This window comes from Paroedura picta, chromosome 1 (assembly GCF_049243985.1).
Source record: "Paroedura picta isolate Pp20150507F chromosome 1, Ppicta_v3.0, whole genome shotgun sequence".
Classification (NCBI taxonomy): Eukaryota; Metazoa; Chordata; class Lepidosauria; order Squamata; family Gekkonidae; genus Paroedura; species Paroedura picta.
The window spans coordinates 200,668,199-200,691,430 of record NC_135369.1 but is presented as its reverse complement, the minus strand read 5'-3'; the positions used below and the strand labels follow the sequence as shown (position 1 = coordinate 200,691,430).

General features: G+C 46.7%; 1 protein-coding gene across 2 annotated transcripts in view; it reads left to right on the top strand.

The window, feature by feature from the left end:
- Positions 1-23,232, top strand: part of KIF16B (kinesin family member 16B) — a 185,175-nt gene that overhangs the window by 101,299 nt on the left and 60,644 nt on the right. For both annotated transcript variants that reach the window (XM_077316503.1, XM_077316492.1), the window contains 4 exons: positions 1,672-3,009; positions 8,892-9,047; positions 12,033-12,138; positions 15,047-15,097. In XM_077316503.1, coding sequence (XP_077172618.1) covers positions 1,672-3,009; positions 8,892-9,047; positions 12,033-12,138; positions 15,047-15,097 — 1,651 coding nt within the window. The remainder of the gene's footprint in view (positions 1-1,671; positions 3,010-8,891; positions 9,048-12,032; positions 12,139-15,046; positions 15,098-23,232) is intronic.

The window sequence follows — 23,232 nt, the reverse complement described above, 5'->3', positions numbered from 1 at the left end:
ATGAAAGCTTTGTGGGTGCCCTCGGGCCAGTCATACATTGCCAGCCTAACTTCCCTTATAGGACAGGAAAAGAACTATCTGAAGAAGTGAGCAGTGACTCATGAAAGCTCACACCCTGCCAGATATTATGTTATTCTTTAAGGTGCTGCTGGGCACTGCTCTTTTCTATGACTACAGCCAGACTAAAACGGCCACCCATCTCGGTCTGTCTCCAAGCAGGCCATTCAGTTGCTGACCTAAGTGTAGCAGTTCTCTTGCAAAGGAATTTCAAAGGGAGATGAGAAATAGCGACTGCTGAACTGCAGCTGATGAAGACGCTCAAGACAATGCACACTCCTGGACCAAATCGGGATGTAGGCTTCCTGTCTCATGACCAAGGCTGATTTCTGCACACCTACTATCCATCTGCTTATCTAGCTGCCTCTGAAGAAGTGAGCAGTAACTCAAAAGAACCACAGATTTAGTTAGTCTTTTGTTGACTGTTTTTTTTTTTTTTTACTGTTATAGACAGATTAAGATGGCTAACTATCTTGATTCAGCTGATAGGGTTGTTGCAGGGGTAGTCAAACTGCGGCCCTCCAGATGTCCATGGACTACAATTCCCAGGAGCCCCTGCCAGCATTTGCTGGCAGGGGCTCCTAGGAATTGTAGTCCATGGACATCTGGAGGGCCGCAGTTTGACTACCCCTGTTCTAGGGATTCGGTCGCTTCGGCGGCCGTTCCCTCCAGGCGCCGTCAGCGCCGCGCCACAGAGGAGGGAGGGTGGCACGGGTGGTAATGCAACGGCAGCGACGCCCCCCCCCCCCCCGTGGCGCGGCGCTAGCCGCACCCAGAGGGAACAGCCATTTCGGCGGCCGAATTGCACAAGCCAAGATCATGTGGAGGCGAGGAGGACAGTATAAGCTGCTTGATGAGAAAAGGGGATATACATGAAGTCAAAATATTTATTTCTGTGGACCAGCATTATCAGTGAGCCTCTGGCGCAGAACGTCAACCGCAGGGCAGAGAGTCCAATTGAAGATCTCAGCTTTATAAGAACACACTAGAAAGTGCTTACCCTTTCCTTAGCTTTAGGCAGCTTCCATGTTATCAACCTGGCTATTTTTAAAACACAAGTTTGTGCTGTATTGTGGTGTTGTGAACTGAACGTCAGACTAGGATCTTGGGAGACCTGGGTTCAAATCCACCCTTCTGCCATGGAAGCTCCCTGAGTGACCTTGGCCTCATCATAAGCCTGGCTTGTCTCACAGGGTTGTAGTTGGGAGGAATTCCAGCTGTGGGAGGAAAAAGGGAGGGGGGTATATGCTAATAGATGCAAATGCAAAATGCTATAGATGTTCTTGTGCTCCCACTCCATGTCGGCACCTATGTACAGGGTTAAATTTTCTCACAGAATGATGTTTTTTAAAGTGTATCACTGTTAATGTATTGTAGCTTTTAAGATTGCCGTTTCCTTAATGCATAGCTACACTGTCCCTGATCAAAGCCTCGTCCTCTCTCCGTGGTTCCTTCATACTAGGAGAGCTCTGTCTCTGTGTGCAGGAAGACAGAACTGAAGGATGTCTGAAGCATTCAGAACAATTGCACAGCAGAAATAAAAGGCCTGCAATCTCTCAGGTGCCGGGCCTTTGAAGTCATAACTCCTTTCTCTTTTGTTGTTTAATGCTTTAGAAAGCTGATAGAAGAAATGGAGGAAAGACAAAAGTCAGATAAAGCCGAACTCGAAAGGATGCAGCAGGAAGTGGAGTCTCAGCGCAAGGAGACGGAAATCGTTCAGCTGCAGATCCGAAAGCAGGAGGAGAATCTCAAGAGGAGAAGCTTCCACATCGAAAGCAGGATGAAGGACTTGCTTGCTGAAAAGGAGAAGTTTGAGGAAGAGAGATTACGTGAGCAGCAAGAAATCGAGCTTCAGAAGAAGCAGCAGCACGAGGAGGTTGTCGTTCGGGTGAAAGAAGAGCTGCAGCGGCTGCAGGAGCTTGGGCAGAATGAAAAGGCGGAAAAAATGCAGATTTTCCGAGAACTGGAAAAGCTCAAAAAGGAGAAAGAGGATCAGTATCTCAAGCTGGAAATGGAAAAAAAGAGGCTCGAAGAGCAGGAAAGAGAACAAGTGACGCTGGTGGCCCACCTTGAAGAGCAGCTGAGAGACAAACAGGTTATGATCCAGGTCCTGAAAAGAGGAGACATGCAGAGGGTTGCAGATGAGAAGAAGGACCTCGAAGACATCCGGGAGTCTCTTCTGAGAGTCAAAGAAGCAAGGCCGGAAGGGGATGAAGACTGCGAAGAGATGGAAAAGGCCCAGCAGAAGTTTATGGACTTCAAGAGGAAGCAGTTGGAACATCTCATTAGTTTGGAGAGAGGCTTGGTTCAACAGAAGGATCACCTAGAAAAGGAGGTGGCTGATGAATGTGAACATTTGGGCCGACTGAAACACACAAATCTTGAGAGACACGAAGAGAAGGCTGCCAGCACTGCCACGGGGGTTGATGAAGGTAGCAAAATGAAATCTGAATATTGGCTGCAGCAGAGACGGCAGCAGCTTCGGTACCTGACGGATCATAATTTACCAGCTTTGCTGGAGGAAAAGCAAAGAGCCTCGGAGGTACTCGACAGAGGCTTGCAGAGCTTGGACAATACGCTCTACGAGGTCGAGAAAGAAATGGAAGAGAAAGAAGAGCAGCTGAGGCAGTACCAGGCCAGTGCCAGCCAGCTGCAGCACCTTCAGGAGACATTCGAATTCACCGCCAACGTGGCTCGGCAAGAGGAGAAAGTTCGGAAGAAGGAGAAAGAGATCCTGGAGTCGAGGCAGAAGCAGCAACGAGAGGCCTTGGAGCAAGCCGTGGCCAAGTTGGAAAGACGACACTCGGCTTTGCAGCAGAGTTCCACCCTGGATATAGAAATCGCAGAGCAGAAACAGAAACTTGCGGTTTTGAACAGCAGCTGCGGCGAGCAGGCCGGCCTCCAAGCGACCATCGAGGCGGAGCAAAAAGCCCTGGAGCAAGACCGAGAAAAGTAGGAAGGGAATTGGGCATTCATCCTCAACGCCCACCATTTATTTTACAAAGAGGTTTTGTCTACTCTTTAACTTGTTAATATTCTGTAAAGAATTGACCATCATGGTGCCTCTTCTGATGTGTTTGTTCAGAAGCTGGGGAGCGGCCGTGGGTCAGACGTAGAGCATCTGCTTGGCAGGCAAAAGGTCCCCCCCCCCTTGGCATCTCCCGTTGAAAGGACCAGGGAGTAGGTGATGGGAAAGACCTAATGTAGAACTGCTTCTGATGCAGAGAAGACCCTGGAGAACTGCTTCTGGCTTGTCCTTGAAGGACCAGTGGCCTGGCTCAGCAGAAGGCAACTTCCTATGTGTTCCTGTGAACAGTAGTTGCTAGCTGCTTGCATTCTCTAGTTGCAGCCCAGCAGTCTATGAAATGCCCAAACAAACATTCTTGAGATGTAAAATTTCATTAGCAGTTTCTAAAGGGCTGTTGAATATTTTAACGTTCCACGTGCCTTATCAGTAGCACCAGAGCCCTGTGCATATGCATGGCATTTTCTTCTAGGGAATCAGGCCATTAAAGTTTATCCCGTCTACCCAAACTGGTGCAGACTAGCCTAATCTTAGCAGGATCACCCCTGGTTAGTACTTGGATGAGAGACCACTGAGGAAGTCCAGGGTTACTAGGCCGAGGCAAGCAATGGCAAGCCACCCGTTCGTCTCTTGCCTTGACCTGAATGTCAGAAGCTAAGCAGGGTCCCCCCTGCTTAGTACTAGCATGAAAAGCCATAAAGGAAGTCCAGGGACTCTGGCCAGATGCAAGCAATGGATGCTTTAGGCCGGGGTGGCCAAACTGTGCCTCTCCAGTTGTCCACGGACTACAATTAACATGAGCGTGTTGCTGGACATGGACATCTGGAGAGGCACAGTTCGGCCACCCCTGCTTTAGGCTGATCTGGCACTGAGCAAGATGGACTAGATGGCCTTTATGGACCCTTCCAACTCTAGCACTGTGTGATTCTATGAACCACTCCTTGTCTTGAAAATCCTATGGGATTGCCACAAGCTAGCTGCAGCTTGACAGCATTTTCCATCACCATCATCTCCACCCAGACTGGCTGCCTCTGTAACTCTTCCAAGGAGCAAATAATACTCAGGAAAACGGTATATGGGGAGTCTAGTCTTGCAGTCCCCACCGGCCTCTGTGCCTTTTGCCAATGAAGTTTCTCCCAGGAACACACAGAGGCAGCATGACTGGTAGCCCTTACGCAGCGGTGATTGGTAACCTTCATGTGTTCAGGTAGGCCAGCCTTCCTCAACTTTTTTACTAGTGAGAAACCCCTGAAACATTCTTCATGCTTTGAGAAACCCCACAGGTGGCACACATGCAAAATATGCTTGGGACACATACATGCCCACCTGTATGAGAGCGAGTTTGGTGTCGTGGTTAGGAGTGCGGACTTCTAATCTGGCATGCCAGGTTCGATTCTGCGCTCCCCCACATGCAGCCAGCTGGGTGACCTTGGCCTCGCCATGGCACTGATAAAACTGTTCTGACCGAGCAGGAATGTCAGGGCTCTCTCAACCTCACCCACCTCACAGAGTGTCTGTTGTGGGGAGAGGAAAGGGAAGGCGAATGTAAGCCGCTTTGAGCCTCTTTCGGGTAGGGAAATGCGGCATATAAGAACCAACTCTTCTTCTTCTATGCTTCTGTGATTCTTCTGAAGCACCTCCTCTTCTTCCAGTGAGATGGAAGAAAGCCAGGAGTGACTTTGTGCTTTGAGGAAGGGATGTCTTGTCTAAGAAGCAGCTCAGTACCAGGAAGGGATGTCCAAGAAGTAGCTGGGTGCCAGGAAACCCTTTGGTGGTCATGACGCTGGGGGTCAGTGTGCCAGCTAGTGTGCAATTGTATCTGCTCATAAACAGATGGAACTGAGGTGCTAAAGTGGGCTAGACCAGCATTTGGATATGCTCAGCCTTCCCTCTTTGTCCATGGTCTGAATAGTATTATGTGCTTGCTGGCTGGACAGAGCTTGATACTTGATACTTTCAGCTTGCTGTTTAATGGGGAGAAAAGAGCATAACAGTGGATTTTCCATTGAGCAAAGGTAGTTGAAGATATTTTCCCAAGACTTTTAAATACCACAGTTGCCCTTTATTAGGACCTTCAGGCCCAAAGGGACAAGGTGACATTAAGAACACAAAGAAGAACCCTGCTGAATGAGACCAAGGGTCCATCTACTCCGGGGGTAGTCAAACGGCGGCCCTCCAGATATCCATGGACTACAATTTCCATGAGCCCCTGCCAGCTGGGGCTCATGGGAATTGTAGTCCATGGACATCTGGAGGGTCGCAGTTTGACTAGCCCTGATTCTAGAAGAAGAAGAGTTGGTTCTTATATGCCGCTTTTCCCTACCCAAAGGAGGCTCAAAGCAGCTTACAGTCGCCTTCCCATTCCTCTCGCCACAACAGACACCCTGTGGGGTGGGTGAGGCTGAGAGAGCGCTGATATCATGCCCGGTCAGAACAATTTTATCAGTGCCATGGCGAGCCCAAGGTCACCCAGCTGGCTGCATGTGGGGGAGTGCAGAATCAAACCCGGCATGCCAGATTAGAAGTCCGCACTCCTAACCCCTGCACTAAACTGGCAATCTTGTCTCATACAGTGGCCAACCAGTTCCTCTGGATGGCCAACAACAGGACAGAGAGGCCAGATTCTTGACGGAAGTGTATGTAAAGGGCCCTCAGGGTGCAGACCACTTGTGGCAACCCCAAGCAAGAAGCTCTCAAGGCAGGTGAGCAGCAGAGGTGGCTTGCCATGGCTTTCCTCTGCAGGGACTTCCTTGAAAGTCTCCCTTCCAAGTCTCTGCCATGCTTAGCTTCCAAGTCTGACAAGATCAGTTTAGACGGTGCTGCCTTCCCTCCCTCCTGATAGATAGCAGTGGATATTTAAGGCAAAACTAGCTTGATCCTTTGGTTGCCATTATGTGCTGGCATATCAAATAGTATAGCCTAAAAAATAAAATGAAAGGATGACTCATTCCCGGGATCTCACTCTGGTATGTCATTCTAGCAACAACAGTGCTGATAGTATTTTTCAAGAATATACACATGGCACACTTAGCAACTGCACAGTTCTTTACCAATTTATAGTGGGATGGGTTCCACCAATCATTTCTCCTTTCCCCCCCAGTTTTTCCACAGGAAAAACAATTTTCCACAGGAAAAACAGGGAAATTTGAGGGACCACTCAAGGAAAGCCTCCCATGAAATATTTTTTCCTCTTGTTGAGTGAGATAAAACTGTATCTTCCAAAACATTTCATTAATTCCAGATGTGCCACATAGAAATATGCAGACGTGTTGGCCGTCCTCCCAATTGTTACTTTATGAGAGAATTTCTGTACAAATCATACACTGTCTTTTCTTTATTTATTGTGTTGGGCTTTCAACTCTCCCCCCCCCCAATGCCTCTCAGATTGCAAAAATTAAAGCTACACATGCTGTAGTAGTTTAGGGATCAGCAGTTGGCTACTCTCTCTCAATATACTTACATTTTTCTTAGAGGAAAAATATAGATACGTATACTTTTAAATTCCATAGATACATTAGATCGGGGTAGTCAAACTGCGGCCCTCCAGATGTCCGTGGACTACATTTCCCAGGAGCCCCTGCCAGCGAATGCTGGCAGGGGCTCCTGGGAATTGTAGTCCACGGATATCTGGAGGGCCGCAGTTTGACTACCCCTGCATTAGATAGTACAGTTTTATATGCTGACAATTATAAGTGATGCATTAGTTATTGATCAATCAGTAAAAGAAAAAGGTTGATAGTTTTGGGGGAGGGGGTTGTCCCACACATCAGAAGCCCTGGGGAGGGGAGGAATGGGTTGTTTTATTCGACAGCCTCAAAATCTGTAGAAATTTGACATCTGTGCTGTGGTGTGGTCACAGAGACACTGGGTTCGGGACAAGCTCTTGCCTGACACAAAGGGAAATCAAAGTTGACTTAGCAGTTTGTACCAGTTGTGTGTTGGAGAGTGGCTGTTGAAGATACTGAGTCTTACCCCAATGAGCATTTTTGTATTTGAGCTGTTTTGGGAATGGAAAATTAACATTCTGAAGACATAAGCCACTTTCAAAACATGGTTTTAAAAACATTTTGGGACGGGGTTGCGGGAGAACCAGTGTGGTTTTGCCCAAGGTGGAAAATTCGTCTTGATGGAGGGGGTCCTGTTGTTCTTGCTGGCTGCTGGGTGAAACTGAAACTTTCAGGGACTTTTTAGAAAGTTTCTTTGATTAATAACTTTCCGTACAAAGTTTCTGTGTGACAAATATCACACACCATCTGGAGTGGCAGTTGTAAGTTATTTCTGTTGAAGCAGTTGGGAAGTGTGAGACTCCTTGTCTGGAAGGAACCATTAGTTTTTTCCCCAAAACAAATGGTCTGCCTTGAGTTTCATTATTTTGCCTACCAAATTTCCTACAGGTGATTACCAAGATCTTAGGTTTCGTCCGGGATTCAGCTGGTAACCAGTGCAGCTGTTAGGAGTATAGGCCAGATGTGGGCCCTCTAAGGCAGGGGTAGTCAACCTGTGGTCCTCCAGATGTTCATGGACTACAATTCCCACGAGCCCCCATGAGTGTTTGCTGGCAGGGGGCTCATGGGAATTGTAGTCCATGAACATCTGGAGGACCACAGGTTGACTACCCCTGCTCTAAGGTGTTCCCATGAGAACCCTGGCCACTGCATTCTGGACCAGTTGTAGTTTCCAGATCAGGGATAAGCATAGGCCCGTGTAGAGCGAGTTGCAGAAATCCAGTCTATAGTTGACCATCTCATGTAGCACTATGGCTAGGTCCTTTGGGGCCAAGTAGTGCAAAGATGGTGGAACGCCAACCACACTGCTCTTGTGATCTGTGCCTCTATAAAGAAGGAGGTGTTCAGGATCACAACCAGGTTTCGGGCAGAATGTGCCACTGACAGCTGCACCCCATCCAGGTTGGGCAATTGCGCTTACTTGCTTGGACCCTTCCTACTCACCATAGGGCCTCAGGGGCTCATAGGAATTGTAGTCCATTGACATCTAGAGAGAATAAAAAGAGGATCCAAAGCATTGCATCGTTCTTGAAATCATAAAAATTTCAGTTTCAAAAATTTTGAAATTATAAAAGCATACATGCACACACACACACACGCAACACTCTTTGGCAGGCGATTGATTGATTGATTGATTGATTGATTGTATGGAATGTGTAGTGTAGCCAGGAGAACTGAAGATTGTCTGACAGCTAATCAAAGGGTGTTCTGAGGCAGTTTACCATTTCTTCCCTCCACATCATGACCTCTAATGTTACTTGGAGAAACTGCCAACCAAATCCTTGGAGGTCTCCATCCAAATACTAGCAAATACAGTCCTCAAAAAACAAAGCAGTCAGGACATTGTGGGTATTCTAATGCGTTATATTATGGCCAGCTGCAGCATGGCTCTCCAGGATCTCAGAGTGATTTTTCATGTCACTTGCTACCTGGTCCTTTTAACTGAAGATGCCTGGATTGGACCTGGGACCGCGTGCGTGCCAAGCAGATGCTCTGCCTCTGAGCCATATTCTCTCTCCAAACTTGAAAAAGTTGTCCCTTTTGAGTTCTACCAGAGAAATAATTGAAACCCTTTGTTTGAATTCTGAATGGCACAAAGTTACTCAAATGGGGCTACTGGTCTAAGGTTGGGGAGAACTTTTTGAGAAATGCCAACTGAAACTCCTTTCATTGTGCCCGGTCTCTTGCATAGAGAGGGTCAGACTTTGGGGGCCTGACTTGGGGGAACTCTCTGCAGCAGAGCTCGAGAAACCCTGCTGGGATTTGTCGTGTCTTGAATAATATTCATTGGAATTTGCTGACAGATTGGACTTGCAAATACAGCAGCTGAAGCAGAAGATCTGCGAAGGTGACGAAGTCGAAAGGGGACATCTTGCTGGAGAAGAAAGGCCGTCTCAGAGCAGTTCATCCCCTTGTGCTGCAAAAACCCCGCCCCCTTTTATCCCGTTGGTCGATGATAGGTACGTGTTCCCATTTTACGTCTTCTAGTCCCTTTACAAAACAAAATTAATTGACGCAGTTTTCTACACATTTTTAAACGGATGTCTTTAATTAACATTCTGAATTCAGTTTGAGTAGAATGGCACTGTTCCTTTTTTCCCCCCTTTTGCTGTGAAGAGTCTAAATGTTTTCCAAATAAAGCTTTTCTATTTAGAGTAGCTCTTGAGTTTTGAGTTCTTAAACGCAGGGTCTGAGACCCGCCTGGAACTTCTACTTAATGCCAGGTAATGAAGGAAATATGAAATTATTAAAGTGCCATAGGTAGAGACCAGTTTCTCCCTCTTGCCAAATTCCTTAGGGTTGTTTCTTGAGTAGCATCATCAGTAATATCTTTAGCTCCAGCAGTCCAGGATGGGGAAGTCTCCATGGATGGGATGAAGCTTCTCATGTGGCCAGGCAGGGCTTTTTTTTTGGGGGGGGGGCAATTCCTGCAGGGGAAGGGGCTTCTCCCATGACCCCTGTCTTTGGCCCTGCCTTTGGCAGCTTGGGCATCAGCTGTGGTGTTCCTGCAGAGCATAGTACTTCCAAGTTATTTTATTTGTCTTTCTTGGCTGTGCAAGCTTTTGAGAGGCACAGGTTCCTTGCTTTTTTCTTTGCCATGCTCCTTTTCCTCAGTCATAGCCAAGTGTACTAGGGCTGCAGCGGTTGTCCAGCTTGTTCTGTGGAGAGGAGACAGCCAACTCTCCCTGCCCATGGGGATCTCCAGCGCTCGGGCAAGGAGCTTTCCCAGTCTCTCTGCAGAGTCCAGAGAAGGGGTAGTCAAACTGTGGCCCTCCAGATGTCCATGGACTACAATTCCCATGAGCCCCTGCCAGCAAATGCTGGCAGGGGCTTATGGAAATTGTAGTCCATGGACATCTGGAGGGCCGCGATTTGACTATCCCTGGTCCAGAGTATTGGGAGCAGTTCGCTCGGGAGCACCCTTGTTCTCTGTGTGGCGGATGAGAATCCTGAGTGTTCAGAATCTTCCTCAATTTAGGAACAGGGAGATGTTTCAGAGGAAAAGGAACCTTTAGTCACCACAATGCAGGTCTGTCCTTTTCCTCAAGATATTTTTCAATAAAATCCTCCCCAAATTTTTTATATACTCTGCAAATTCCTGTCTCCTATAAGGAGGTGGAAAACCAGATCCTTGAAAACCTGCAGGGTCTGATAAGGCCTTCCCAAAAGCCAGGTCCTTTTCATTGGAATTCCCAGTCAATTTTGGTAAAGTGGTACATGCTGAGTAGGAGTCGGCGGCTAGACCAAAGTCGAACCATCCTATTACCTCCAAGTTTTATTCCGTGATTCCAGAGGCACTGGTGCATTTCAAATTGCCCCAAGAGATCATCTAGTGGCTAGTCTTGGTATCAACTCAGACCTTCCTATGGAGGCAGGTGGTTTGCCTAGAGCAGGGGTAGTCAAACTGTGGCCCTCCAGATGTCCATGGACTACAATTCCCATGAGCACCTGCCAGCAAACACTAGCAAGGGCTCATGGGAATTGTAGTTCATGGACATCTGGAGGGCCACCGTTTGACTACCCCTGGCCTAGAGGCCCATGTGACAGGAAGATTGAACAGGCTCTGTGTAAGAACTTTGAGGCTTCCTTAAGTTGTCAGGACCTCCACTGCAAGTTCTCTCTTTGCCAGGGTGGTTTATTCCCAGGCTTCAGATCTTTTTGCCACTGACAGTGGCATCCCTAAAGGACCAAAGGATGAACTAATGAAGATTGCCCCATCAGCTGCCTTATCTACAGATACCTCTCTAGACGCGATCCAACTTTCAGATAGAGCCATGTCCTAGGTTGTTATAGGAAGAAGAAATACATACTGACCCATCCTCCCAAGCCGAGTTGGCTCGTAAACCATGTAAAGGCTTGCATTTGTTTGGAGAAGGCATGGATGATAAAGATAAGAAAGAGGCTTTACCCTCTCACAAGAACGATTCCAAGCCCATAAGCAGTTTTTCTCCTTTCGTAAGGAAATCCTGAATTTTTGGGGGGCTCAGTTTTCCGCTATGGGTGTACATATTAAACTATATTATATATATTATAATATTATGATATCCTTATCCATTGTTGTTCCTCTATATATTTATGAAATAGCCTAGGGGGTGGTATGTGTCCGACTGTCCAAGTTGGAATAGGGCCAATCAGTGCAGCCAGCTTTGCCCTGATTGGCCCTGCCCCTGCAGCTCCCGCCCTCCGTCCCTGGACTCTAGCCTCTTTGCTCTCAGACGCCTCAGTGCCTGGAGCCAGCAGCAGCTAAGGGGAGAGGCCCTGGGCAAAGGATCATGGTGGAGGGCCTCCTAACGAGGGCCTCTTGGCCTGCTAGGCTGGGCCTGCTGTCGAGGGGCTCCCGGCCTGTTGATTGCTCATTAAGGATTGCTAAGGAGCTGACTAGCTGACTGCTAAGGAGCTCTGTCCCGGCCCTGCTAACGAGCTGCCCAGCCCCCGCCCACCCCACTTGATCTGGTTGCAATCTGCGGCCCAAAGCCACCTTAAGGTGCCTGGCTGGGGTCCAGGGGAGGGGGCCCTTTCAAGTCTCAGGGAACTGTTTTTTGAGGTAGAGGCACCAAACTTGCATCATAGCTGCTGCTTTTGCTCCTCAGAAAACCTCATCACTTTCAAAAAGATTGGACCTGGGTATCCAGTTGTATGGGCCCCCAAAAAGGTGGGAGGCATTTTTGAGAGTTCATGATATCCTTAAATGCCTTCTGCAAGCTGCAAGGGACATCTGGAAGTGTTTAAAGGGCTCATAGTCCCTTGAAATGCCTTCTCCAAACCACTTGTTCAACTGGAAGGCTTATAAAGGGACTCTGATCCTTTTAAACACCCTTTATCTTCAGCTGTCTGGCAGTCCTGGAAAATCCTGAATATTTTTGGGATTTGGGGGGCTTGGCTGTTTCAGATATCTGGGGAAAAATGTATTTGCTATTTGTATTTGTATTTGCTATTTTATTTAGAATCAATGCCTTTATTGAAGAAGAAGTTCAGAGACGTCTTCAAAATGTTCACTATACTTCTGCAGAGAACAATAACAGCTTCTTCCAGTCTATGGAATGTTTGAAGGCAAGTCGTTATATTTAGTTATCTGATCCTAGTTTATGATTTAAAAAAAAACTATTATAAAAATTATCTCAATGAAGTGGTCTTTCCCTCACATTCTTCCATGACTTGATGGCTGCATTTTTTAAAACTTATTTTTAAATTAAGCTTTGCCTTTCCTTAATTTTTCAGACAGGGACAATGATTCCCACTTTTAGGAAACCAGTTTCAGCTACTGCTCTCTGTGTACCTTTAAAAGGTAAAGGTATCCCCTGTGCAAGCACCGGGTCATGACTGACCCTTGGGGTGATGCCCTCCAGCGTTTTCATGGCAGACTCAATACGGGGTGGTTTGCCAGTGCCTTCCCCAGTCATTACCCTTTACCCCCCAGCAAGCTGGGTACTCGTTTTACCGACCTCGGAAGGATGGAAGGCTGAGTCAACCTTGAGCCGGCTGCTGGGATTGAACTCCCAGCCTCATTGGCAGAGCTTTCAGACTGCATGTCTGTTGCTTTACCACTCTGCGCCACAAGAGGCTCTCTGTGTACCTTTAGGAATACCTTAATCATTCTGAGCAAAGATGGCTTATTCCTGTTGATTTAACCCCTTAAAAAGTACTTTAGGTTTGCTAACTACTCACATGGGCTACTCTGTGAAATAAAGAATAATAATACTGGTAAATAATATTGATAGGTAACTTAAATATATAGGGACCAATCCAACCTTCTGCAGGGAGCTGGTGAGTGGAGGTATGACTCAGTCCTATGCCAGTTGAAGAAGAGTCAGTTTTTATACTTTGCTTGTTCCTACTCCAGTGGGCACTTTGTGAGGCAGGTAGGGCTGGGAGACTTCTGAGAAAACTGTGATTGGCACAAGAATCAAACCTGGTTCTCCAGGTTCCCAGTCCCTGCTCTTAACCAGTACACCATGCTAGCTCGATCTAAAGAAGGCAGTTCCTTTCATAGGGGAAGAGAGGAGTTTAATCCCTTGTTAGATGCAACAGTGGAAAAGACAATAATGCTTGGGAAAGTTGGAGGTAGCAGGAAAAGAGAAAGAGGAAAAGAGAAACATGAGATGGCTTGAATCAGCCAAGGAAGTCATGGCACTCCATTTACAGGGCTTGCGTAACAATAGGATAGAATCATAGAATCATAGAGTTGGAAATTTTTAAACAGAGGCTAGATAGCCATCTGACGGAGAGGCTGATTCTGTGAAGGCTCAAGGGGGTGGCAGGTTACAGTGGACGAGCCATAGGGTTGTGAGTGTCCTGCATAGTGCAGGGGGTGGACTAGATGACCCATGAGGTCCTTTCCAGCTCTATGATTCTATGATTCTATCCTATTGTTACTCTGCCTGTTCCTCGGACGTTTTGTAGATTGCAAATTCACAGCATTGTCATAAGCTGGAAGTGACTTGATAGCGCTTAACATACCTGTGCACAGACACAGCATGAAGGCTGGGAGCAGACAAGGGAGACGACCTTGTGTTTCCTTTGATACAGCATCCAGTGTACATTACGGTGATTCTGCACTGGCAATGTCATACATTGAACATGAGTCAGCAGTGTGACTCGGTGGCTAAAAAGGCAAATGACATTTGGGGCTGTATCAAACGGAGTATCAAGTCCAGATGGAAGTGATGGTACCATTTTACTCTGCTCTGGTTCGCCCTCACTTGGAGTCCTGTGTTCAGTTTGGGCACCACAGTTGAAGAGGGATGTAGACAAACTGGAGCGTGTCCAAAGGAGGGCAACAAAGATGGTGAGGGGTTTGGAGACCAAGACATATGAAGAAAGGTTGGGGGAGCTTGGTCTGTTTAGCCTAGAGAGGAGACAACTGAGAGGGGATCTGATAACCATCTTCGTATTTAAAAGGGTGCCATATGGAGGATAGAGCAGAATTGTTCTCTCTTGCCCGGAGGGATGGACCAGATACAATGGGATGAAATTAATTCAAAATAAATTCCATCTAAACCTCTGGAAGAAGTTCATGACAGAGCGGTTTCTCAGTGGAACAGGCTTCCTCGGGAGGTGGTGGGTTCTCCATCTTTGGAGATTTTTAAACAGAGGCTGGATAGCCATCTGACGGAGAGGCTGATTCTGTGAAGGCTCAAGGGGGTGGCAGGTTGCAGTAGATGAGCAATTGGGATGTGAGTGTCCTGCACAGTGCAGGGGGTTGGACTAGATGATTTCAAACTCTATGATTCTATGGTATCCCCACCCACTCACCTATATCAGAGAGGTAAAAAAACCACTTCCACAGGGACTCATAAGAACCTTCTTCTTGAAAGCCTCTCTCAAACCTCCCAGTTTCTAATACCCGCCAGAAGGTAGTGGAGAGTACTTGACCCCCTGCTGTTTGTTTGCGAGGTAATTCATGTTTAAATGATGATAGGCCAGTGGGTTCACTTTGCCCCTCTTTCTTCCAGAGCACAGGGGAAAAAATGCTTTAAAAAGTGGTCATGTTGAAATCTTCTAAGAAGGTGGGAGACATTCTGCCCCACCCTCTTGGGTGGTACTGGGCCACAGTCCAAGCAGTTGTAACTTTGGAGGAGTGATCCAGGCATCCGAGAGTGCCCAGATCAGAAATATGTCGAGGTTCCTGGATCACTTCCCGGGTAAAGAACCATCTCTGTGTCTCAAGACTCAGGCTTGGTTTTTCTGCTCATTGTAAGTCCATTGGGGTGGAGATCCTTTTGTTGGATGTCAGGAAGAACAAAACAGCTCTGTGTGTTTGATACTCGATTCTTACCCTGCCACGTCCAACTGTTTGCATTTAAACCAGTTTAGTTTCCATTATGGACTATAACTAACTCCATTTCCAGTATTCTGGCTGGATTAGACTGTTCCTTGTCACAGATAGCTCTGTTCTATTTTTTCCCCCTTCCCTTTCAGATTGAGACCTTCTGAACTGTGTCTTCTCTTTGCTTTCCAGGATAACGAGACGTTTCAGAACGGTCTTGTTCAGCGGAAGCTGAAGTATGAGGTAGGCTACTGCCAGTCAGCTTAAATCACAGCCTGCTCTTTAATGAATTTTCCTTTTTAAGTTTCAGCAGTGTAATTAGATTTCTGTATTCCAGCAAGATTAATGGTGAGCGGGAAAAGGATTGAGATTAAAGTTTCTGTGCTGAGAAAGCTTTGGGGTTCCATGAGTTGACTGGTGGTGGTGTTGAGGCTGCAACAGTATCCCTTTCAGAGCTGGATGAGGGAGGAAGTGTTTGTCCCCGAGTGGGTACTTAGTTCCCTTCCTTCTACACAGAAACCGGCCTAAATTTCAGTACTAAAGAAGGCATGCTCCTTCAGCAGTATAGTGTAAAACCAATCAGCTGGGATAAATGTCTTGAGTTTTCCGTTTTGGGACAAATATTTTGCCTTGGTTCTGTTCCAAGTGGAAATAAAAAGTTTTATTTACCATATTTGCCAGCGTATAAGACGACCCCCCAACATTTCCACTCAAAATATAGAGTTTGTCACATTACATTACAGTAGTATGGGCCACTATAGGCAGCTATGTCTATCCCAACTGAAGTGCACCCGGCGTATAGGACGACCCCCCCCCCCAACTTGGAGGCATGTTTTTCAGGGGGGGAAAGTAGTCTTATACGCCAGCAAATACTGTATATACATCCTGCCTTCCTCCCCACTGGGGGGACATCATTCTCCTCTCCTCTGTTTTACTTTCACAACAACCCGGTGAGGTAGGTTAGGCTGAGAATGTGACTGACCCAAAGTCACACAGCAAGCTTTCGTGGCCGAGTGGGGGGTTTGAGTTTCTGAGATTCTGATCTGACACATTGACCACTGCGTTACGCTGGCTGGTTCGATCCGATCAATTTTCCTCTGGTGAAAAAGAAGCCTCCTCTGACTGCCAAAAAACACATGGGGATCTGGAAGTCCTTCAACACCTTCAACCTAAGGAGGGGAGGAAAAGACAGTTGGATATTTTTAAAAAGCTGTTCAGTGAAATGCGATTATTGTTTTTTTAAAACTTTGCTTTAAGACAAGCATTGGGTTAGAGGAGTCCGTCTCCCTTTGGACGTTCAGCAGGAGTTGTGTGTGTGTGTGTGTGTGTGTGTGTGTGTGTGTGTGCGCCCCCCGTTGACTTTGGGATGCAAATTAATCCTCCAGAACTTAATCAAGGGAAATGGATACTGTTCTAAAGGCAGGTTGATGGCCAACAGAAATTATGGCTTCTCTTCTTGAATCAGAACCGATCTCTTTTAATTGAATTCAGCTTTACAGCTTTTTAATTCAGCATCGCACAACACAAATCAGTGCCTAAAAAATTAAATCAGAAAAGAGATTTCTTTGGGAAGCAAACAAAGGCACCTTGTATCTCTCTTCTCCTCCCCCCCCCCCATTTTAAACAGAAAAGACAGCTTTGGTTGCCCCTTTATGGCTTCCGCGCTCTATCTAATGAGGACAGCCACTGCTGTAACCTGATTGGTGAAGATGCAAGAGTAGCAGGCTTCAGTGAGCAGGACAAAAGCCCGGACACATTTAATCCTAATTGGGGAAGAATCCTGCCGTTCTGCATGACTCGAGGAGGTTCAAATGAAAGGAGGCAATTAGGACGAGAATACGTTGACTGGCTGCACACTAATGAATGCGACTTGACTCAGCCCAGAATCCTTGAGGGGAAGGGAAGTTGTTCAAAGCATTTCCCAGATTCTTCTCCTCAGCCTTGGGGCAGAGGTGGGACAATTCACTCCTCAGAGGGTCAGCTGGGAGTCTGCCATCCCAGAGGCCCCAGCCTGCAAGTCCCTCCTTGGGGAAACAAGAGCTCGGGAACAGCATCTGATTTGGCCCATGGCCACAGCGTCCCCGCCTCAGAACCCTCCCCCTCCGCGAAATATCAGGGGGCCTTTTGTTTTTTCCTCTCTCGTGGAGAACAGAGCTGCCAAGCCTGTGCAGACGTTCCCATTCAGTGTGGAAGTGTTACAGGCACCCTGCAAGGCCACCAACCAGAATTCGATGGGCCAAAACAGCCAGGTTACGGCCTGGGCTACCTGTACAGCAAATGGGCCAGTGTTTATCGAGATGCCAGCTTTCAACTCAGAAGCGGCCGGGCCTTCAAACACCTGCGGGATCTTGTGGGCTTCCGCGACGAAAACGAGACGTGTACACAAATCACCTCCTTAATTAAACGCTTCCCATTTGTGAGGAAGATGCAGCTAAGGATGCCTGCGGGTGGGAGGGGGAGTAGCTCCCGTTTGACGGATGAGCTCATTGCTGTTGAGGCCAGCGGCATCCCGGGACGTCTCGTGCGGCATGAAGAATTCACGTGTTCCGAGGTTGCAGTCGCTGCACGTGGAACGGCACACTCCAACCCATCAAGGATCTGTGGCATAAATGAAGACGGGAAAGGCAGCCTTGTGCCAAAGCAGAATTTTATATACTTTTCAGACAGGTTCCTGCAGTTGCAGCTGCGTCCCTTGGATGAATTGCTGCAACATGTCACCGGTGTCTTGCCTGAAATATCTGTCAAGCCTGAAGAGTTAAGAGGAGTGTATTGGATTGCTGTGGGCAACTGCGAAGACCCCCGGCCCAAGCCCGCCTGCTTGTTACTTTGTTCGGCTGCCTATGCCATCGTCCCGTCAGCCAGCCAGCTAGAGAGCAGTCGAGACTCTCTGGAGGTTTTTCACACTTTCCCAGTCGCGGCGTTAAGAGAGCTCCAAATTGGATTCGCTGGGCAGAGCGTCCGCCTTTTGAGCTTTAATGAAGATGACGCAATGACAATCTTTACCTTCGACCGATATTTCACACAAAGACTATGTCTTGACATACTTAGCACTGTGATTTCGCTGTCAGATTATGCTCGCTTAAATCACAAGCTCCTCAAAGGTGACCTATTGCAACTTTCCCTGGACTGGACTTTAAAAGTTTCAGACTTGGTTTTGGACAACGGTGTGCGGGTAACAAGTCATTTTGAGTCCTATTTAGCCGATCTAGTTTACTTGCTCCATGAAAACATGGGAACCAACAAACTCCCTTTAGGAGATGTTCAGATCCTGCTCTATACCCCTGTGAAGCTAGGGGGCGAGTTCCGATCACTAGTCGTTACTAATACCCACATAGGCCTTGTACAAGATAGTAGCATGTTCTACCCAGCTAGATCTTTGTGTCGCACACCTGCGGATTCCGACAGAATTCAGCTGCATGGTTTGTGTGATCTCAAGTGTCTGGTTGTCCCTGAGAAAAAAAATCCAACAGAAATCGAGCTTATCTTTTCAAACCCTCTTAAGGAAAGCTGTGATTCGGACAGGAGTTTATCTTGTGATTTCCAAAATACTAAACCAAGCTGTGTCTTACCCTTCAACCACGCCACCCCAAACACCCCATCCTCTATCTGGAAACTGACTCTACGTTCACATGAAGATGCTTTTAGGTTAATGGACCATTTGATGGGTCAGTAAACCAAGGTGCTTTTTAAGGTTTCAAACCTGATCTGAGGATATTATCTTGCACTCCCATGGAGGGGGAGGGAGGGTCTTGTAAACCAGGGGTGGGCAAAATGTGGCCCTCCAGATGTCCATGGACTACAATTCCCATGAGCCCCTGCTGTCAGCAGGGGCTCATGGGAATTGTAGTCCATGGACATCTGGAAGACCACAGTTTGCCCACCCCTGATGTAAACAAACCAAATCAGTGTGTGTGTATCTATGAACATCTCTAGGTTGTGATGTTTCCTAAACTTTTAGGAGTGAGATTGCACACAAGAGATTGCACGCAAGAGAAAGAGGTTATGCAAAAAAAAAAAAAAGGATACTTCATGGTTGCTTCACCTTCCCCAAAATGTGGTGGGTGTCAAGGCATTCCTGATGGTGCTCGTACCTTCACCCCCCACCCAGCATCATCCGCAAAAAGGTGTGCAGGCAGTGTGGGTGACTGTAACAGAAAGTGGTGGGAGAATATGTGAGTGGGCAGAGAGAGGGATGCACAGGCAGGTGGGGGCCAAAAGCAAGACTTCAAAGTGTACATGGGGGAGGGGGGCAGGTATTCTCTGGCCAAGGCCCCCAAAATTTGGAACCATGAATTCAGAGGGGTATGATGATGTAACAATGCAGCCCTTCTAGTGCAGGGATGGAGAAGGAAGAACTAATAGCAACAGGTTCTGTCTTGTGACAAAAGACGTAAAATATCAGCAGTGTGAGTCACCAATCTCAAATCTGCCGTGGGGGGCTCCCCTGCCTTCCTTGCTGCCTGCATCCACCCATCCAGATGAATGCTCCACCCACCCAGCAACCTCAGTCCATTGTTATTATCAACCCGCTCAGAAGCACTTCCAGTTTTTCCCTAGAAGTGATAGCAGTGAGAGCTCAGGAGGCGTGGGGGGGGGGTGGAATGGGTGCAGATCCACCACCCCAACTGAGGATATGGCCTCCCTAATGAGCTTCTGCAGGGAACGCTGCTTCTACAAAATGATGGCCAAAATTTTTTATCCATAACGGTCTGTCTCCTCTTGCTTTGCCCTCAGATTTCTCCATCAAATGAAAAGAAAAATGATAAAAGTTAGGAAAGTCGACAAAATCCAGACATGAGTTCACACTCCACAATTGATAAAAATTTGTTTTTGATTAAGGCAACCTTCCCATTTTCAGAAACTCACGCATCTCAGAGTGAATTGATAGATCGCTTATTAACTGGGTTGGATCCAAACTTGCCATCATGCGAATAGGTGACTTGTGCAAAGAGAGGGAGGAGAACCACATTGAATCCCCTTCCCCAAGGGCCGCCAAATCTTCAGGACCAGTTTCAAGGGGCTGCATTGGGAACTAAGGTTGGGCGCTTTGGCGCCTAAAGCAGCCAGTCTCTACCGGCGCAGCCAGCACTGCGCCGCAGGGGGGGAGGGGAGGCACGGGCTTCAGTGCGCGGTGGGCGCACCTCCCCTCCCCCCTGCCGCAAGACGCTGGCTGTGCCAGGACAGACCGGCTGCTTCGGGCGCTGAAACGCCCAACCCTATTGGTAACTGAGAGTTGGGAAAGATCTATTGCTGGAGCCAAAATCTGCTCCCAGTCCTTCAAAACCAGCCCAATTATTTGGATTACAATTATACGAGTGTGAATTATACCAGTGTGCTATTTGTTTATTTAAATAAAGCTTTGTCTGGGACAGCTTATTGTTTTGTCTACCATTATTGTGTTACTTAACAGCTTAATGGTGTAAATATTTACTTAGAAGCAAGCCCTGCTGATTTCTTGGATCTGCTTCCAAATAAGTTCATCCAGGATTGTGGCCCTATCTGTATTTGCTGGATTCCTATGTTTACAGTTGCTTCTTGCATCATCATCATCAATATTATTATTATTATTAATTACATATGTATACCTGCCTCTCCTAAGGCTCAGGGCGGTTCACAGAAGGTAACCGAAGAGTACGTCAAACTCATTGATTATAATGATTGAAATGTAACAGTAATAATAACAATAAACACAGAACATAACATTCAACATAGTGAACAATCTAAATGCCCATGGTTGGTCCGATCTGTCACATCGGTTCAAGGGAGGGAGGTTCAGGGCTCAGTAGAAGTTATCTAGTTTCGGTCGGCCTGAACTAACTGCCTGGTGGAGGAGCTCCCATTGCAGGCCCTGTGGAACTGCTTTAGTTCTATTAGTGCCATGGTCTCCTCTGTGAGCTTGTTCCATCCGGTGGGAGCCAGGACAGAGAAGGCTGGCCCTGGCTGAGGCCAAGCAAACTTCCTTGGGGCCAGGGATCACTAGCTGGTTGGAGGAGGTGGAGCACAGAGCTCTTTGAGGGGCGTAGGCAGAGAGGCGGTCATGGGCCCAGATGGCTTATTATTATTTAGCAGTCATTTGTCTCTTCTTTCAGTGTTGTCAGCTTCTATTCGGGTCATATTTGTCAACATTTCTGACTATCCTCTGGATATCTTTTGGCATCAGAACTGCACAATGCGCAAGATTTTGATGCAACACATTGCCTGACTCCTGTCATATCATGAAAGTTCTTTCCAGTTCTTACAACCAAGATGATGAGACCTTGGATTTCTGTATCCTGACCTCAAAAGAAAACAGTCGTTTCTTAATGCCAAATGTCCCAAACCGTAGTATCGCCTGATACTGCAGGAACTGAAACTGTCCCTTCCAGTGATTAGCACCTCATCAGATTCTTGAGTATTTGCTCAACACATAGCTAACCCCTGACATATCTTGCAAAGGCAAGTGCCTTACTGCTGACCAACTGTTAATCCACAAATATCAGAGGGAAATTACTTCCATGGCCTCGGTGTTTATAATGAGGAATTCTTGAAAGGACCCATGCTGCTTTTATTGCTTAAATTGCAGCAGCTATTAAAGCCTATAAGACTCAAGTGCTCGTTGGAGTATGTTCTGCTCTGCTCATTGAAAGACTGGGCAGACCTGAATCGGATGCCATGATGCAGCCAGGGACTGCTGCTCTTCTCGTGGTGACTGGGTTTCAGAGGCTGCCTTGCCACAATTAAAGGATTCACTCGTCCAATAAATCCTCCCGTTGGCATCCTTTCACGTTCAACAGCTATGTAAACAAGACAGGGGCATCTGATCCATAGAATGTTTATTGCTATTAACAATGGACTATTATTAACAATGGAGATTTGACTAGAAAATTAATATCTAACACAATTTTGAGTTGAATTCAGTCTGCTTTTTTGTTAAACCTTGCCCACGAGCGTATGCTTTCAGAGAGCACATGTCAGCAGCTCAACTAGAGACTTCTCTGAGCAGGATGAATTTCAGAACTTAAAATCCCATGTCGCCTGATCAGAAGAGTATTGTGAGTTCCTCTTGTGTTATGCTGTTCAGTGGAGTAGAGAACTTACATGCTAGTTCATACACAAAAAGGATGGGAAAATTGATGATGTGAAGCACCTTTTACTGGCCATTTGTAGTAGCAAAACCATGTCCCCCCCCCCCCCAATGCTTTCTTTTGGAATCCTTGGTGATCTAAGTATCTTAAGGGCAAATTCTTACTGATACTAGCAAACATTGTTCTGACGGAATACTTTGGTCTCCTCAGGTATTAATCACTTCCTTCTCTTAACATTAAGTAAGAAACGGAAAGCAAGATGACATTGTGGCTCATTCTGGGGAGGTCAGCATGGTGGTTTAAAAAATTAGCTGTGCAAAGTAATCTCTGTGACTTATAGCTGAGAAAGCTAAACAGCAAAAGAAGCAGATGCCTGAAGCCTCTGTACAGAGTTTATTTTATAAAAATGTATTCACAGCCTCCTTTTCCTTAATATCCAGTGGGTTGAAATAGTAACAATATGCTAATTGATATCAGTAGAGATATAAAATGTATAAGAATTTTTAATTCATGGGGGGACAAGAGGGTTTTTTTTCTGTTTCCCCCCTTGTTTTTTTGCCTCTCCCCCTCCTTTGGAAAGAATGGAAATTCTGGTAAAAATTTGAAATACATAAAATAGTTACAGTCCTGTGTGACCTAATCCAATATTACTGCTTTTAACAACATAAAACGCATCATTTATAATTTATGCAACATGCAAAATGGCAGTGTTTACATATTTATAGAATTTAAAAAGCTTTAAATGCCAGTTTTCTGGAAATAAAATTGCCAATAGACCCAGTGCTTGAGAGAAAACTGCACGGTGAGGCACCTAGTGCTGCCTTAGTGCAATAATTTATCGAATCTAATAATCGTGGCTGATGCTACTATGCTTAATTCTGGTTCTAAATTTTAACCTGTTTTAATATTGCTTTATATACGGAATATACGGATTTTTACTTGCGTTTTAACTTGGGTAAACCATCCCGAGGCAGAATGCCCGAGAGGGGCAGTATATAAATCAGGGGTAGTCAAACTGCGGCCCTCCAGATATCCATGGACCTCAATTCCCAGAAGCCCCTGCCAGCGAATGCTGGCAGGGGCTTCTGGGAATTGTGGTCCATGGACATCTGGAGGGCCGCAGTTTGACTACCCCTGATATAAATCCTTAAATAAAGTCCCTGTTTCCCAGTTTGTGGGTGCATGTGTCACTCAGACTGGTTTGAAGGAGAGGTGAAACGGTCAACCACAAGAGAAGAGTCAAGTCAAAAGATGGGTATGCAGCAGCTAAGAAGCAGCGCAATCCCTGCACAGTTTTAGTGCGTGTGCTGCTGA